This window comes from Hetaerina americana, unplaced genomic scaffold (assembly GCF_022747635.1).
Source record: "Hetaerina americana unplaced genomic scaffold, ioHetAmer1.1.p SCAF_71, whole genome shotgun sequence".
Lineage (NCBI taxonomy): Eukaryota > Metazoa > Arthropoda > Insecta > Odonata > Calopterygidae > Hetaerina > Hetaerina americana.
The window spans coordinates 863,733-880,689 of record NW_027287328.1 but is presented as its reverse complement, the minus strand read 5'-3'; the positions used below and the strand labels follow the sequence as shown (position 1 = coordinate 880,689).

The window sequence follows — 16,957 nt, the reverse complement described above, 5'->3', positions numbered from 1 at the left end:
TGATATCAATTAGGGGCTTACTTCATCCAATGAAAAAACAAAAGAAAAATCGAATGGAGCCCAATTTCGGTCGATCAATTTCCTTCTCCGGTTGATACATTCAATTTTGGCTACGCAACCGCATAGGGATTCCGTTTGGATGCGGTTTCCGTTGATAGGTCATCAATGTTACGTTAAGGCATTAGTTTAAATTAGTGTACGCGGCATAACCATTATTAACGTATAATTCACGCGTTAATAATCAATTCATATAGTTGGATTAGTGTTTGGAGCATGGGTGCTGCCTTATTAATTCTATTTTTGTAATCCTATCTAGGACTCCCTCTTCATAACACTGAAATAACCAATGACTCTTAATTAAATTCCCGTGTTTTCTTAATTAAAGTGATTCGGTCTTGACGCATTCTCAGGATGACGAATGTGTGTGAAGACCTTAATCCTAAGGGAAAATTTATATGATCATCCGGTTATTACCGACTCCGCCATTCATTTTACGACTCCCCACCGATTCCCATGCGGAATGCCCGCTCACTTTTTTTATTGTGAACTGTAAACCACAAGAACATTAGAAGTGCACACAAGAAGACGAACCCGTTCCTCGGTGGCTGTTTATACATCCGTAATAAGGCGATCATACTTCGCAAACGACGCGAGAGCAACGTTTCGCAAACAGGTTTATCGACTCGGATTTTTTTTTAAATCTTGAATTCTTAGTGGCTTTATTTAAAGTCTCTGTGTTCGCGCGGAGAGCATTTCCATAACCGATGCATTACATGGGCGCGTTGATGTAGTCGTTCTCCCTTCGCGGAATGACGGCAGTCGCAGTTAGTAGGTCTAGAATGGCGGGTCATTAGAGGTAAAATGGATCAGTGCCACCGTCGACCCCGGCAGTGTTACGTACGAGGGGAGTCGATTACCTTTTTGACCACCGGCGATCACTCATACTTCCACGCGCACTCAAATCCACCCACACTTTATTGAGTATCTGCCATGCTCACCCGGCGTAACGGCCCCGTCTCCACAATTGCGTTAATCACGGAGGTGATGGCAACGGCCAGCATGACGCGTTGAGAGTATGACTCCGGCCCATCAACTACTCATGCAGTCAAATGTGGTTATCGGGATACATATTTATTTGCCTCCCCCATGCATACACTCCATCTCTTTTATACGTTCTTATCCAATAAGGCTACAAATGAATCCGCTCTCCGTTCCTATGGACATTGAATGCTTCGTTGGTTTTGCGGGACTCACCCCATTCCATACCTCTGCCATGTGGAAAATTTTGTTTGTGTGCTCTATATGAGGGAATATATGTTTATTTCCCCGGAGACAGTTTTTGCGGCATGCCACTATTAAGGCACTCAAGAGCATAAAATATTAGATGAAGCTAGTGCAAGGATTACTAAGGTTGGAAGGATTCGGAAGCTTTCTGTGAAAAATGAAAGGTTTACTAAATATTTTTAATTCCGTCTCCATTGTGACAGTCCGAATTTTGTGTTGACAGCCATACTTACTAATGTTTGTAGCCGATTATACATTCCATTTCTGAGAGGTTTGCCAACTTTTTGGTCGTTAATATTGATTATATATTACGCAATGACCGCTATTACCTCCAGATTTTGTCTATAGGGTAACTGAGTTTGGTGGGAGTAAGTGAATGCATAGTAGTCCATTCCCCTAACCGAATTATTGCGTGATTACTCATGAAGATCGAAACCTTTTCAAAGTATATATCAATGCGTATAGTATTGTTTTCGTTCTATCGATAATAATTATAATATGGCTAAAATTTTAAGTTTATCAGTAGTAAAGAGCTGGGTCAGGTGCAGCGAAATCGGTAAAAGTAGTCATCGCCCAGGTGTGTGTCGTCAGTCAATCTTTCATCGAGGAATAAGTGCAATTGTCAGACAGGTGCAAGGCTCGGCTCAGCAGTGCCGAGGGGAGAGGAAAAACCGTGTCATCGAAAATTTCCATCTCCGATGTGCTTTCTTAATTCATTGCATGAGACCTGAATGTTAGAGGAAATGGAATTTAACATATTGTGAAATTTATAGATAGAATTTAGCGATTCACAGAAAGCATACATATAACAAGATATCATTATGATTTGTGAACTTGCATCCAGTAAGAAAAACAAGATAGAGGCTCGCCCGTTGAAGTCGCCGTGCTAGCTGGATGAGCGGTGATTTCGTCCCAAGCAGAGATTCAAGGATGTCTGTATCTTATCCTTTTTGGATTTGGTTTTTCAATTAAACATAAATTAGCATGACAAGTGACTCGAGTTGAATCTTGTTAAGAGATAATCCAATTAAAATGTAATTAATAATAGTTTTTAACGGCTTGCGAGGTATTAAGTAGATGTAGATGAACATTATGAAAAATAACTCAAACCCCCATAATCGAGTGTGTACAAAATTAAGACACCCCGAAAGAACAATAAGAATTTAACCACATCCGTTGTCCATTGGCATTCGCATTTTTAAATTATAGTTTTAGATAGGAGATAGAAGAATGGCACAGGTAGAGTCGGGTCATAATTCAATCGACGAGGGTGCTGAGAATATTCAGTGATTTAATTCAGCATGTATCTGCATTCTCCCATCGCCGTGGCCAGGGCAAGGTAGCAGCGGTTTTTTAAGCGTCATTTATTTTCTAATAAATAAAATATCCACGCGGGAATTTTATTTCGGCGCATTTAGCGCTCAACAAGTGCGAGATTCATTCACATATGTGAGCAAAATGAGCACTGAGTGAGCATGTTTTGTGAGAATTTGGTGTTTTTATTGGGCTGGCAGTAGGAAGGTGGTGAACTGCTCGCTCGACCTCCAAATGCCAACAAAACACCTATAACGTATGTGCCTTATGAAACAGGTGCAACTGCCATTAATGGTGAAGTGGAGACGATACACAGTAAGGAAATGCATAATATTCTGTCATTCTTCGAATCATAAATAAATCTAGTCAGACAGTACTTAGCATTGAACAGTTTATGATCCTGCCTTATCCCATTAAGTTCATCTGCCCCAGATGGCGAGAGTGGTATCGACAGTTGGAAACCTAACCCTATATAAATCAGCGTTTCTCAGGCGGTGATCCGTAAAAAAAGCAAATAAATTACTGTGACTCATCCTTATTGCTACGTAATAGTGAATGTTCATTATACTCATATTTAAATTCCTTACGCCACACATACTGAAAATTACCAATTCAGAATGAGACCTGTGAGATGTTATATTTTTACATTTGTCATAGTGCTCTGAAATTAATAGGCGCCCCGCGGTGTGGCAAAGATCGAAGAAACCCTGCTGACAGTACCACCATTGCCGCTATTTACTGCACTTCCCGTGTGTGGCGTCGACTCGCGATCGTGGAGGGATAAATTACGCGCTAGCACGACATGCTCCAGGGACGCTGAAAATCACGAAGAGATCTCGGACTCCATACCCGACAGGCAGTGTCCGATAAACGGTTTCACCCCTTTCCGAGGAGTGCACGACGACGGCGGAGGCGAGTGGATCAAGTCCAGGGTCTTGTGGACGGGCACACTTTTTTTTCGTGCTTCCGATCCAAAACGCCCGCAAGGTCAAGTGCTCGCGCCGCTCTGCGCGTCCGGCCGCCTTTGAGTCCGCGAACGTTTTTTGGCCGAGATTCAAGACGCGTCGGGGGAAGGTGGGGTGGTTTGGTTCTCGTGACGGCGCTCTCCGGGTCGAAGTCTCCCTCTCTTCAAATGCCGGGAGAAGAGGTTCGACGTCGGCGGCGAAGAAGGTCGGAATGCCCGACCGTCTATCCCCGCCACGACTAGCCGTGAGAACGGGCCGCGGGAGGAATCCTGGCGTTTCCGCCGCGGATGACGGTCTTCCTCCCGCGAGCCCCGGCGTCCCACCCCCACTCGTCCCTCCACCCCTCTCCCGCGGGATATAATGAGCACTGCTAACGAGTGCTCGCTCTAGGAATGCCATAGGCTCGTCCTCGCTCGGAAGTGCTTGCGGCCGGAGACATTATTTTTACGCGCCGGCGCGTAGTCGAGCCTCGATTGAAATGTCGCAGCGCTCAATTAAAAGCTCTATCAAAAGGTCAGGAGCGCGGATGAGCGTGGGAGTGGCTTAGGTGCCAGGTCGACGGGGAAGCATTCGTCACGGTCGAGTCGAGTTACGGGTTCCAAGGGCTTGACCCCATCACAAAGTCGTAGGAAGAATGCACACTTCAGATTTCTAGAAGGAAAAAACAGGCATCGGGACTAGGTGCATATTCTGTTGCATTGAAGAGAGATGGGGTCACAATCTAACATCCGAAGCCTAGTGTTATTATTATTGGTAATTCGTTCGTTTTTTATTGCTAAGCATTCCTCAGCATAGTATCACAACTAAGGTAATGGGTTGCAGTCGAAGTAGGGAATATAATCTCCATATGAGACTACGGAAATACAAATTGGAACAAGTGGAAGAGTTTCATTATATAGGCAGCAAGATCACTTGTAATAAGAGAAGCAAGAGGGATATAGTAAGGAAAATAGAAATGGCAAATCAGACGAAATAACTGCTTACGGAAAGCAATACTAGATTTATCTTAATATATCGATTCATTGATACTTGTTAATGGAGTCTATACGTCTATCTCTATGTTTATGGAGTCTATAGCTTGGACGATAAGGTGGCAGAGGAAAGAAAATTGGAGTTGATGGAAATGTGGCGGTGCAGAAGAATGCTGAAAATAATATGGATTGGCAGAGAAGTACAGGAAGAATTATTTTGAAGAATGGGTGAAGAAAGAAGCCTATGGAGGACACTTACCTGAAGAAGAGGGGCATATTTTGGGCACATTTTGAGGCACGATAGCTTACTGAAGATAATAATTGAAAGGAAACAGAGGGAAGAATTACTGCTGAATATCAAGGACTAACTTCGAGAAATTAGTAATGGGGAATGTCGGTGCGAGGTACTCTTAGACATTTGTGTTACGCAGGCCTTGCCATTTGAATTTTGCGATTTACTGCGCATCGTAAAAATAATTCATAACCCTAGCGTAATTGAAGCTCGCAATGCCAATCGCCATCGGGCGTCTCGCAGAACATGATTTAAATTTGTAGTAAGTGTCGTATATTATGTCATTCTTTTTTCTCCAAAGATTGAAACTCCAAATCTATCATGGATATTTCATTAGAATACAAATGCCGGCTGAGGTAGTTCATGGTGAAGCTGTTATAATTCATAACACAGGGACAGGAAACTAATTTATATGCGTACTGCAACAAACTTCCTCCATTTTATTAAGCTCGTAGGACTTCTATAGGATAACTCCTTAGCGTAGGGATCTATTGACCTAATGAATTTTTATTTAGCAGTACCATCCCAATGTCGCACGTTAAATGCATTTCCTCAGTGAAAAGGTTATTTTGTTTCATGTTACGTTCAGAATTGGGGCGGTGCATAAATTTTGGTTATGTGGTGAGAATTGTTGGTGTATATTCGTTGTTTTCCTCTCATAAAAATTGAATTTGCCTTTTTCTTTCAATTTAAGGGTTTTCTCATTTCAATTCCCTTACTTAAAGTACTTCTTTCACCTGTCACGCCTTTAATAGGTTTTATAATTGAAGCGTGCTCAAAACGTTTGTATTTGTCATCGTTGGTTAAAAAATTTGGTGTTATGTTTGTCGTTCTTTGAATCGAAGGGGCGCATATAAATAAGAACTTCCATTTCCGTTTTACTGTCGTTATCTCCACTCCTTAGAGACGCCGCGGCCTGACTCATTTACTGTTTGCAATCGTTACTTGCACGTGCTTCACAGCGGAATGTTCATTTTTTGGGATTTATTTTGAGTAACGGAGTGAAGCACCAACACCTCATTAAACTAACGATACTCGAAAGCCATGAACTCTCGTTGTCGCGCAACAAATGGTAGAACAATTCATTATAGATTTAAAAGTTCTGTGATTACCAAAGTCTTGAAAGGTAGCTGCGGGCAGGCACGTCGACGTTGATTTCCTGATAGTTCATTATTGACCAATAACTTAGCAAATGCACTTTTAGCATGTAAACCCAGTTGTTACTTGCATCATTTACTTCTTAGAACCCCACCAAAGGCATCAGGAACGTGCAAACAAGCACTGGAATGACCCTATTCGTCTGTACTATTCGCAATTATAAAGTTTTGTTTTAGCAATTTATTGTTGGAAAGACTCAAAGAGGTTAGCTTGTACTCGAAAGTGTGCACCAACACCTCAACGGTTAATGTAGGCCGTTACAGCCATGTGGGCGCTGGCGAGAAATTGCTTCGCGGAACATATCGACATGCGGGACATTTCCTGTTGAGAGCTGAAAACGACCGACATGGGGGCGGTTTTATCTGTAAAGGTGGCCCACTGCATGCTCATGCAGCGTGGAACAGGCCGAGTTATGGTGTTCCGAGAAGCTGTTGCATGATTTTAGTGGGAATAAAGTAATAATGCTGCTTAAAGAAATGTACAAAATGGGAAAAAAGCTATGGGACCCTTTTTATTCGGTTGTCATGTTCTGTGTCTAATAATCAGGTTATCGAGGAAGCTGACAAATTATTCTTTTTGGAGTTGTTGGGATATTCGGTACTTTTAAGAAATTTGCATGTGGACATTTTCTTTGGAATCAAAATTTAAAGAACTGCCGTAGATGTTGAGTTGATTCGGTTGTGTTCAGTTCCTTTGCAGGTAATCAGTTTGACGAAGTTGCTAATATTACCGCTCATGAAGTTAGAGTACGCCGAGAAACGAATCCTCAATTTTTCTTCAATCGACCCTTCATGTATTTAATCCTAATCTCTCTCCAATCAATCTTAATACTTTAAAAGAATTGCTCGTGTTGATAAAGATCCTTGAATGTTTAGCTTTCGAGAATGGGAAAAATCGCCGAATAAATTCAGAAAAATATTTTGTACATGGCGCATTAACCTTTAATCATGGTCATCTTATACTTATTCGCCCAGTTTTTGCCTCCAACTCTTCGATTAGAAAACATCGATTCGCGGATCACCCAGTTTACTCCAGTGTTCGTTGAAATTCCACTCCATGTTAATGTTCATTTGTGTTTACCCGGTAGAAGGGGCCTTCGATACTGTATTGCATTTCAAGGAATTCAAGGTGGGATCATCCCGTTATTTTCATCTCGCCGCCGTCCCCTGCCGGTAGGTAGAGTATGTTAATTCACCGTAATATTGGATCCGCTCCGCCTACACCACTCAAAGCACGTAGGCCCCTGCCGGCGGACGGTCGACTGGTCGCTAGAGCACGCACCAACGCACGAGTTACATTTTGTATTTTAGTATGTCACCGTGTTGCCGGCGAAGCTAATGCCACGTGCTCTGCCTTCACGTGTTCAGTACTAATTGAGCGACGTGCTTATCCGGGGGGACTGCTTGGACATCTCAAACGGGAGGACTTTAAGATGTTTTCAAGCGCGGGCTAGAAAGGAGGAACTCGGTGGTGTGGTGAACAGCATACTCGTGACTGTTGAGGGCACGGTTGTATTACAGGGATGCCTGACAAATGCAAGACATTTTCACAGTGGGAATGGTATTCGCCTTCCTCCAAATTGCGGTCTAAGTGAATGATTCTTCTGCCTTGAATTATCTCAACTCACATCCGCTAAAGTGATCCTTTGAAGTCGTCCAAGCATGTTAGACTCTTTGAGTATCACAGTACGGTGCGAAACGAATGTCGCAATCAAGTGTTGATACTCTAATTTTTATCGATACGCACGGTCGACATGCTATTTCTATCGCATTTTCCTCGGGGCAGTGTGATGTGACGGACGCCGGATATAGCTGCAGGTTCAATGAGGCACTGATGGAATTTTTATTGTTCGTATTTTTATTTTGTTCACCCGTGTGTTTGTGTGTCTTGGATTCCACTTTATAAATAGGTAATCTCACATCCGATATTTGCATCGAATTCCGCGGTAGTTCGAATCCGAAATGCGATATCGAATCGTACTTGGCTAATGGCAGTCCCTGCATCACAATGTCTGTCAACCCTTAATCAAGGGCCTTTTGAAACATGGGCGTTCAGGTTCCACGATTTCGTGACGGCACGGTTGGGAACGAGCCGCTTCTCCGTGATTTTACTGCCCTCGTGACAAACCACGTTAGGGGAGGCGGGGAACCGTGGTCGGCTAGCATTTATCTCGCAGAAGGGCCTCATCTCTCTCACTCCTCTCTCTCTCGGTCCCTCAGTAGGTGGCATAAAACCGATAGTAACTCCGTCGTGAACGTGAACGCGGTATCGAATGTCAGAATATTCTTTGGCGTCACCGTAAACTCAGGACCACCCTCGCGCGCTCACCGTTTTACGCTGTACGTATGGGTGTGTATGTATCGTATTTATATATATATTTTTTTAATCCATCCTCAGTAGATTCCGGGTCAAGGTGGGGGAGTTGACAGCGGCTGGTCACAATTCACCCGGGGAATACGGTATCCCTCCTCCGCATGGCGGCGGAGGATGAGGAGGAGGTTGAAGGAAGGGGTTTGTAGGGAACACAACGAGTCTCGTGGTCGGGAAATCGGAGAGGAGGGGGGTGTGTGTGGAGGTAGACGTCCCAGTCGGACACGTAACCGACCAACGCCTTCATACGCCTTTCCCTGCCTCCCCACCCACCAGACGCGTTTCCGTAAAGGAAACTTGCTCCCCTCCCCCCACCACTTTCATAGAAGTCGTCTCTCTCTCGGGAGAGCCTTTATGCCTCCCACTACGAATCCGGACTCACATGAACATAAACACACATGCGCGCCTGCCTGCCACACTTCCATACTTTCGGTAACTGGTTTCGGTCGCGCGTCTTTTTCCAAAGGAATCGGGGAGTTCCGCTACCTTTCTTTCCTCGGAGAGAAGGATAGGGATGTGTAACGGGTGATCCGACCCGCGTCCCGTCCCCCGCGATAGGCCGTCGTGGATTCTCTCTCTCTCTCTCGCGCCTCCCCCCCCCCAACCGAGCCCGGATCGGGTCGGCGGGGGTCCGCTGGGATGCCAGCGGCACGCGAGGGAGTGCGGACCATGGGGACCGCGGCTGCAGACCCGCCGACGCCCCACTCGTGCGTTTACTGCCTCTCCCTTTTTATCCCACTCTCTACATCCCCCCCTCCCATCCCTCAGCCACCGATTGCCATTTTCGGAGAGACGTAACGGGGAGAGCAGCATCCCCCTCGCTGCGTCACACTCCTCTTCCCCTGCTGCCATCTTGGGAGTGAGGATTCTGTAGACGTGCGGTTTTATCGCCGGGGTCCTCCCCCATTCTTTCTCTCTTCCTACCCCTCCCCCACACGCGAATGTACCGCTTCCCCCGCTTGAGACCCGCAATTGTTTTCAACTTGGCATCACTCGTTTCAATTGTTTGGCTTCACTGCGATTCTCGGGAGTGGGGTGAGCGTGAGGGCGGAGATAAACCTGTATGTACAGGAAATCGTCTCCCTAATAGATTCGAGGAATCGGGATAAACGCCATTGATGCCATCGGGATGATGGACGAAGTGACCCCTTGGCTTGGCATGGCGGAAAGTGGTCATATTTCGTGTGCGTAAGCCTCCCATTTGGGAAACCGCCACACGTTCGCGTTTCACGCGTGGGTTTTTCACGTTTTTCGTTGTTTTAGGGAGGGCAGGTGTGTCGTCTCAATTCGGTGATCTTTCCGATTATCGGAGTTTCTGGGATCGTATCTTTGGTTACCCGGTGCTCCGGTGATTTGGAAGTAATTCTATTATTCTAGTGAGAGGAGATCGTTATGTTGCAAGCTCAATGTAAGTGATTCGGGGGCTTAAAACCCGGCTCCTTTCGTGAGGGATTTAGAATAAAAAAGGGTTTTTTGTCGGAATCGAGTGCACTTTGAGTGATACTCGTTCGACGATGTAAGTTCGTTTTTCCGTTCAGCCATCCACATCTGAATGCATTTTTCGATGCATAATCAGCTGGTCGTATTTCGTCTAGGTATCCTTCTTCATTTAATCTCCACTCTGAAAAAAATGAAACCTCATTCCTCTCGTTGAAATCTGGTTTCTATCTTGCCAATGCGAATGTCATGAGTTCAATCCCCGTCTCTGTGGTTTTCCTACACATTAGTTCGGACAAGACCTTCGGAGTCATTTTGGTAGAGGTGAAATTTTTGGCCATCCACGTTTGTTTATTGTGCGAAAGTATGTAGGTTTTATCGAAATTGGAGAAATTATTAGTTCATCCTAGCCGTTAATCATTTCCGTGATCTAAGACACCGTCTCAGGTGTTACTTGATGGAAGTCTTTCATTTAGACGTAAGTGAAGGTAGACTAATTTTGCAGATCCCACTAGAATTTTATTTTCCATAATTTTTAAGGAAAATTTGAGAGATTTATGAAATTTTTTTATTTTTTGTGATAAATAAAATTCTGGTGGAATCTGAAAATTTAGTCTTCCTTCATTAATGGCTAGTAATCGGAATTTACGCAATTGTAGAAACTTCTATCTTTGTTGGTTATAAAACAATTAGAAGGAGGGTCTTCGGCTAATTATGAGCAAGTCTACTAATTATAATAATACTCATTAATTAATGTTACAAGTAAATAATAAGTTCGGTGGGCGTCAGGCTCAAACGATAGGTAATTCGATATTGGCGGGTAAGATTCTAACTTAGGGCATAGGATGTTTTTTTATCCAGCTACGAAATATCGGGCCACATAATTATGTTGGAATGAAACTTAATGGTGACACCAGTTGTATTATTATTATCCAGCTAGAGGATGAGATTCTATTTAATTCACCTTCATTCTGCTTTGATTTTCGGTGCTATGCGACGTCTGCCGTCGGTACAAGATTGATGCCACTTATGCAGCTGTTATTATAAATTATTATTATTGTCTTTCCTCTTTGTCTTTACATCTGTTCGAAATTGTTGTAATGACCTCCCGTGCCACGCGCCTCCCGCAATTACCGGCAACTGCCATCGTTAGCGTTGGCATCTTTTGTTGTTTTGGGCTCGGAACGAGAGAAAAGATTATCTTCTCTCCCCCGCGGAGCCTGAGATGACGTGAATGCGGTAATTAGTCGGTCCGCCATCGTCTTTCTCGCAGAGTTGAAAACACTAGCGCCCGGAGGGGTGTGTCAACTCCCTACCCCTTATAGGTTCAAGTACCCCTCATCCAGGAATCCAGCGCTGTCCGACTCGCACTGCTACCGATTCGGAAAGATAAGTGAGATGCGGGGGAATCGTTCGCCCCGGGATAGGTGGCGCCACAATGTGGGCGGATTTTGAGCAGGAACCTCGCCGTCCGTTTCGCGTGCTCGCGTCCCAGCGGGCGATTTCATTGAGTGAGTCGGGTCGTGGGAACTCCGACGGGGTCCCCTTCATCCTTCTCTAAGAAACATTTTATTTCCTCTCGGGTCGGAGCGGGAGAAGGACACGCGCTGAGCAATAGGAGCAAATGACGGCACGGGAGTGGGTGGAAAAAAAAGAGGACGCTGCCGGAAGTCATTAAACGGTACCGTTTTATTTAAATGGTCGCCCGGGCTCGCGATGGTGTGGGTTGGCGAATAATTATTTTTCTCGTCGCCTCTCTCATTCCGGTTGCGTGTTTCCAGAGCGAATTGCTTAAGATCGGTGGGGGTCGTATTTTCCTCGTTCCGTCGGTGGCCGGGTGCGAAGAGTGAATTCCACCCGCTCTTTCTTTCTCCCCCTTCCTCTCGTTCTGGCGTCCGCAATCCGCTAACCCACCTCCTAAAACTTATGGTTCAACCTACCCACCAATTCCCTGACCCTCATCCCTTGTAACACATAAGAGAGTTGTCTTTTTGCTATTATGCTGATTTATATCCATATAGTAATTCATACTATGTGTGTATACATTCATATTGCATATATATATATATATATATATATATATATATATATATATATATATATATATGCATTTGTGTTTGTGTGTGTGTGTTTATATGTTTGAGATGAATAATTAAGGGCATATAAACTTGAATTCCATTGCATCTAGTAGTCACATTACTAGATACAGTTATTATTATTGTCATGATCTACCGTTTAAGACACCGGTTTTGGCTGGACACCACCTAGCCTCACCCAACAAGACAGCCCTGATACCCCTCATTACAAATAAACCCTTCTTCATTTCCGCGTACTTTCTACCGCCCTTCATTCAATCCAACGTACGTATCCTTTTCCTCCCCTAACCTCGCTTGCTTGACGTCCTCTCCCCTATCAAAGTCTTCAAATTCCATCGCCATTCAAAGTGTTTTGCATCCACTTTTTCTGACTCTCTTCGATTTCTCCCAATACCCCTCTCCTTCCCGACGTGCGTTGTACTAAGAGTATTTAGTTCGTTTAAAAGCTATATTTTGAATAAAAGTCGTCGCTTTGCTTAGTTGATTTAAAGTGTGATTAATGATAAATTCTAACCTCATGTCCACGGTAATATTTGACTGACGTTTCCTGTGTCTTGAAATTTTCGTTTATTTCAAAACTTATTTGACACCGCCCCAGATTTCAATGATGTATGTAGTTTCCGTTATGACTCCCTCCCCTCCCGCATTGACACCTACTTATGATATAGTTGTTCTGGTAAAAAATTCCTAGTCGGAAGCTGCATTTTATAAATTTTTCTCGGTCTCTAGTTCAGCACACCCGCATTTGAAAGTTAATGGTCATGCAAGTGCGCTCGTCGTTGAAGGAAAAGGGAGGTTAATTTTCGAGTCTCTCCCACCTCGGTTCCAACTCCGGAAATTGTGTTGCTCCCATCCGATTAAGAAGGCCGGCACATTATCATTTGACCGTGTGTGACCCCGTCGTGAGGGTCGAACTCGCGCGTCCTTGACCCCCGTCTCGATCTCGTGACCAGCGTGCTCCCTTTCTGGGATTGCTGTTTTTTGTTTCGTCATTCCTCTTGATTATGAGCCGCGGTTTGTCTCCTCGTAATTTTGTTGTATCTCCGTTATGATTTTCGCATAATGGATAACTTACCAGTGCCGGCATCCTTTGTACTTTTGGGCCTTGCTCAACCAGAATAACTTTTTTTTGATGAATTTATGTGAGACTCCATGGTCTGTCATAGGTTTTTCTTGACTCATATTTGACTCGCTTAATTTTCTTTCTCGGGGAACTGTTTTCTTTAGGGAGTTGCCAAACCCCTAGATGGAAAAGGATTTCCTTCGAGTGCTCAGAAATCGAGTATTGTTTGCAATCAATGCGCCCTGCTGGTAAGCAATTAAATTTCCTGTGTTTACCCGTGAGAAATTGTTCGCTCTAAAATTGAAAGTTCCATTATTAGTATCCTATTTACCAACCCGTGGTACTCATGGAATGGGGAACGTTCGTGGAAATAATGTTATTAGTTAGGAATTATAAACAAGTAGAAACACTGGTAATTGGTTGTAGGCAATTACTCTGTCAATCATTTTCCGAATGAAGTTCGAAGAACACGGAAAAAAGTGGATTGCTGCATAGTAGTCGTTGAAGGATATGGTGGGAAGATGCGAAGTATTCACTTAGGGAAGATTGCGGAAGAGTGTAGACATTTAACTCGTAGTCCGCGTGAAATGGAGTAGTTAATCAACATCTGAAGATAGTTGTACCAATTCAGTGGCGATATTTAACCACTGTCTTTGTGTTTGTGAACCGATAAGTGTCTTACTACTTGTACTCCGTTCGATAGTATACTAATTAATAGTTTTCGGCCTTTAAACTTAGAATATTGCATCAGTTTGGCCGTGAACAAAAATGTCCTGATAATTTAGAATACGGATGAATGTCGAGGGATTATTTATTTTATCTTTGTTTTGTAATTCGCCTGAAATAGATAATCAATGGATTGAATGTAGTGCAAAATGACCTCGATGTCGATGGATCCTAATGAATCCAACTCTACTTCTCCGAATGATCTGTTGTATTTGAAATTCTAGTGTTTTAAAATAGTCAGTGAATGTAGAAAGTCGACCTCGATGGCGGCGTAACGTAATTCCAGCTTACCATTCCAAGCACGGGTTTCCTTACGCCTCCGTGAGCTTTCCCACTTACGTATTGGTCCATTATCTAGGTTAATGTTGCTATTTTTGCTTGGTTAGCGGAAAACCCATTGCAATAAGATTAAATTATGGATGTACTAATACTTCATAAACTTTGGGCATCATTTTTACATGTAATGCATAACCTTAAATATTGATGGTAGTATTATCACATTTATTATTTCAATTGAACTAAATACTCCATAATTGTTTAATCTCTTAATATAGGAGGTTATTAATACTATGTCGGAGTAGTAATACACATTTATTTATTTCAAAATGGAAAACAAATAAGAATTAATTATATTAAAAACATTCTGTGGAAAGCCATCAATATGCTTTTCACATTCTCTAAAATTGAGACTCAAAGCAAATAAATGTGACGCTGAAGCAGGAAAATAGAGCCCCGCTGAAGACCCATCTTCGAGTACGCATCAAACGCCTACAAGTCCCAAATTTCTGAACTTAGTACTGTAAGAGATGAAAGCTGTCCAGAACGACCAGAAAGCTCAAAAATTAGTTTTTGGAAATCCTCTATTGGACAAATGAAGAAAAAATACAAGACTCGAACTGTCAAGTATGATTGAAACGCTGAGACGGAATAATTTTGCATCTACATGATACTATGCTAGCCGCCGACCTGGTATGCCGTAGGGGCTAAATCCACACCAGGCATGCATAGAAAAGGAAGAGCTACAGCCCCATACCGCACATGAGACCGACAGTTACATAATCCTAGCTCCATTTTTTTACATAGGTAGGCGAGACTTGACCGCTACAGTATGCCATCACGTGCGGCAATTCGAACCAGCTGAAATATAAAGTATACTTAATTCCAATAATTTCCCTTACACTGAGAAAGAAAGTTGAAAGGAGGAAACGAATAGGCTTTTTCGATAAAGTTTTTGGAGTTTTAAAGTCTGCAGAGCTAAATAATGAGTAATAATAATTTTTTGTGTTAAAGAATTTTTGTGGTATGTTGGTCAGGGCTTAAGAGTAGTTTAGTGTGTAGTAACATCTAGTCCATTAGGTAGACTGTCAATAAAATCAGTGTCCAGTGACATGAAGTGCCTCTACCACACGCCATTTTGGCGGCTTACTGTTTAAAATGTAGATGTAAAGAAGGCAACTTCTTTGGGGGTGTTGTGTGCAGTGATTTCTTGGCGAGTGGGCTCACCTGGATGTTCGTCGGCGTCCGTGTCGAACAGCACACACAGTCCCGTCTCGTAGTTGAGGGAGCGGCACGAGGCGTTGGCGGCGCACGCCTCGATGCACTCGCCCAGCACGAGCATCTCAACGAGCACGGCCATCTGCCGGCCCCTGGCAAGTCCCCGCCCCCCGGGTCCCAGACCCTCACCGTCCCCGCCCCCGCGGAACATGCTGCCCGTCACGAGTTCGAAGCCCATCATGTCAGGGTCGCAGTCGAACCCCATCCCGTCCCCTTCCTCGTCCTCCTCCTCGTCTTCATCATCCTCCTCCTCCCCCACCTCGTTCCCGCCCCCGTCCTCCCCCAGGAAGTCCGAGTCCTCCTGCGCCCTCGCGAGCAGCACGGTGCCGTGGAGGAGCAGGAGGAGAAGCAGCAGTTTCCTCATGGTGGAGCCCGGAAGCATCTTGGTCGTCTTCCGTCACTCACTCTCTCTGTCGTTCCACGACCCTTGTATTTCTCCCTCTCTCTTTCTCTCTCTCTCTCCCCCTTCGCCGGGTGGGTCGTTCGTTTTCTCCTCCTTGTGCGCACCTGTGTGGGGCAAAGAGATTTGGAGCTGGTCACTTACTTAATAAGATATTAAGAAAAAAACAATCGCCCAACAGAAAACAGTCATCCACTCCGAAAGAGTCGTAAAGAAGGTGAAACAGAGATCGTAACAGGAATGAAGGATGTGGAAAACCAAAGAGTGTCACAGAAATTGCATTTTGGCACGGAAGAGTATTGGAATGCCATTTACTTCCGTTGACGTTTTTAGTTTAATCCTGATGGGCCCACCATAGTTACAATTATTCGTAAATGCATGTAAAGTATTTCCTAATGGTATTTAATTGGTATAGAAATGTGATAACTGTAAAAAAAATCAGTTTTTGCGTTGTCGATTTAATTATTGCGGCACTGATGCTAGTGATATATGTGGGAATGGACCATTGGGGTGCCCGATTTTATTCTTAATAGTCGCCCTACTGAAATTGTGGCCTAGAAAACATTCAAAAACTTGAGATTCAGAGCTAGATAACTTATTGCGTAATTTGGGGTGTGACCTTGATAGTCCTTACACCGTGCGAAATTCACCCACACTGAGAAAGAATGCAAGTTCTTTTCAATGGCATGCTAGAAGGCAAAACAGGGTTAAGGGTATTTTGACCCTGAAAAGTTGAAAAATAAATTTAAGAAGAATGACTGTTGAACATGATAATTTAATGAGCGTTGGAAATTGGAAACTTTGTCCTATATGGGTTATTGGGCATTTAAGTGATAAGTTTTCATTCCGTAAACACGACAAGATTTCACGGACATTGCATCGGTTAACTCCCAACTTGGAGTTGCTATTATTTTTACTGTATCAAAGGAGTTCATGAAAAAACAACGGGAAATAACTTGGTCATGCATGTTGTGGTTGGGTGATATGTTTAGAGTTTCTATTTAAAATTCATTAATTTCATTTAGTGTAATAAATGTCACTTAATTGCGGAAGAAACTATGTGAGATAATGTTTTAGGAGGCATTGTCGATATAGTAGCTCTAAAATGAACATCAATTGACGTTTCCTTGAGAAAGAAAAGGTTTCCATTTTAGTTGCTTTGGATCGGATTCTGTTGTGAAGTGGGAACTTCACCACTTATATTTACTTGGGGTTACGCAGTATTTGGTTTCTTACTGCTGCGTATATTTCATTCACCGTGGCAAGACTTCAAAGACATGCGATTAATTTCAAGATGAACGACGGTGTACCATCTACTCACTCGCTG

The 16,957-nt window shown here is 43.6% G+C and overlaps 2 protein-coding genes across 5 annotated transcripts in view; one reads left to right on the top strand and one right to left on the bottom strand.

Moving 5' to 3' along the window:
• The window catches only part of LOC139697269 (uncharacterized), a 47,747-nt gene extending 32,312 nt beyond the window's left edge, over window positions 1-15,435 (bottom strand). The window contains exon 1 of the mRNA XM_071595922.1: window positions 15,180-15,435. Within this exon, the coding sequence (XP_071452023.1) occupies window positions 15,180-15,435 (256 nt within the window). The remainder of the gene's footprint in view (window positions 1-15,179) is intronic.
• The window catches only part of Atg16 (Autophagy-related 16), a 348,158-nt gene that overhangs the window by 55,326 nt on the left and 275,875 nt on the right, over window positions 1-16,957 (top strand). The gene's annotated exons all lie outside the window — the stretch shown is intronic.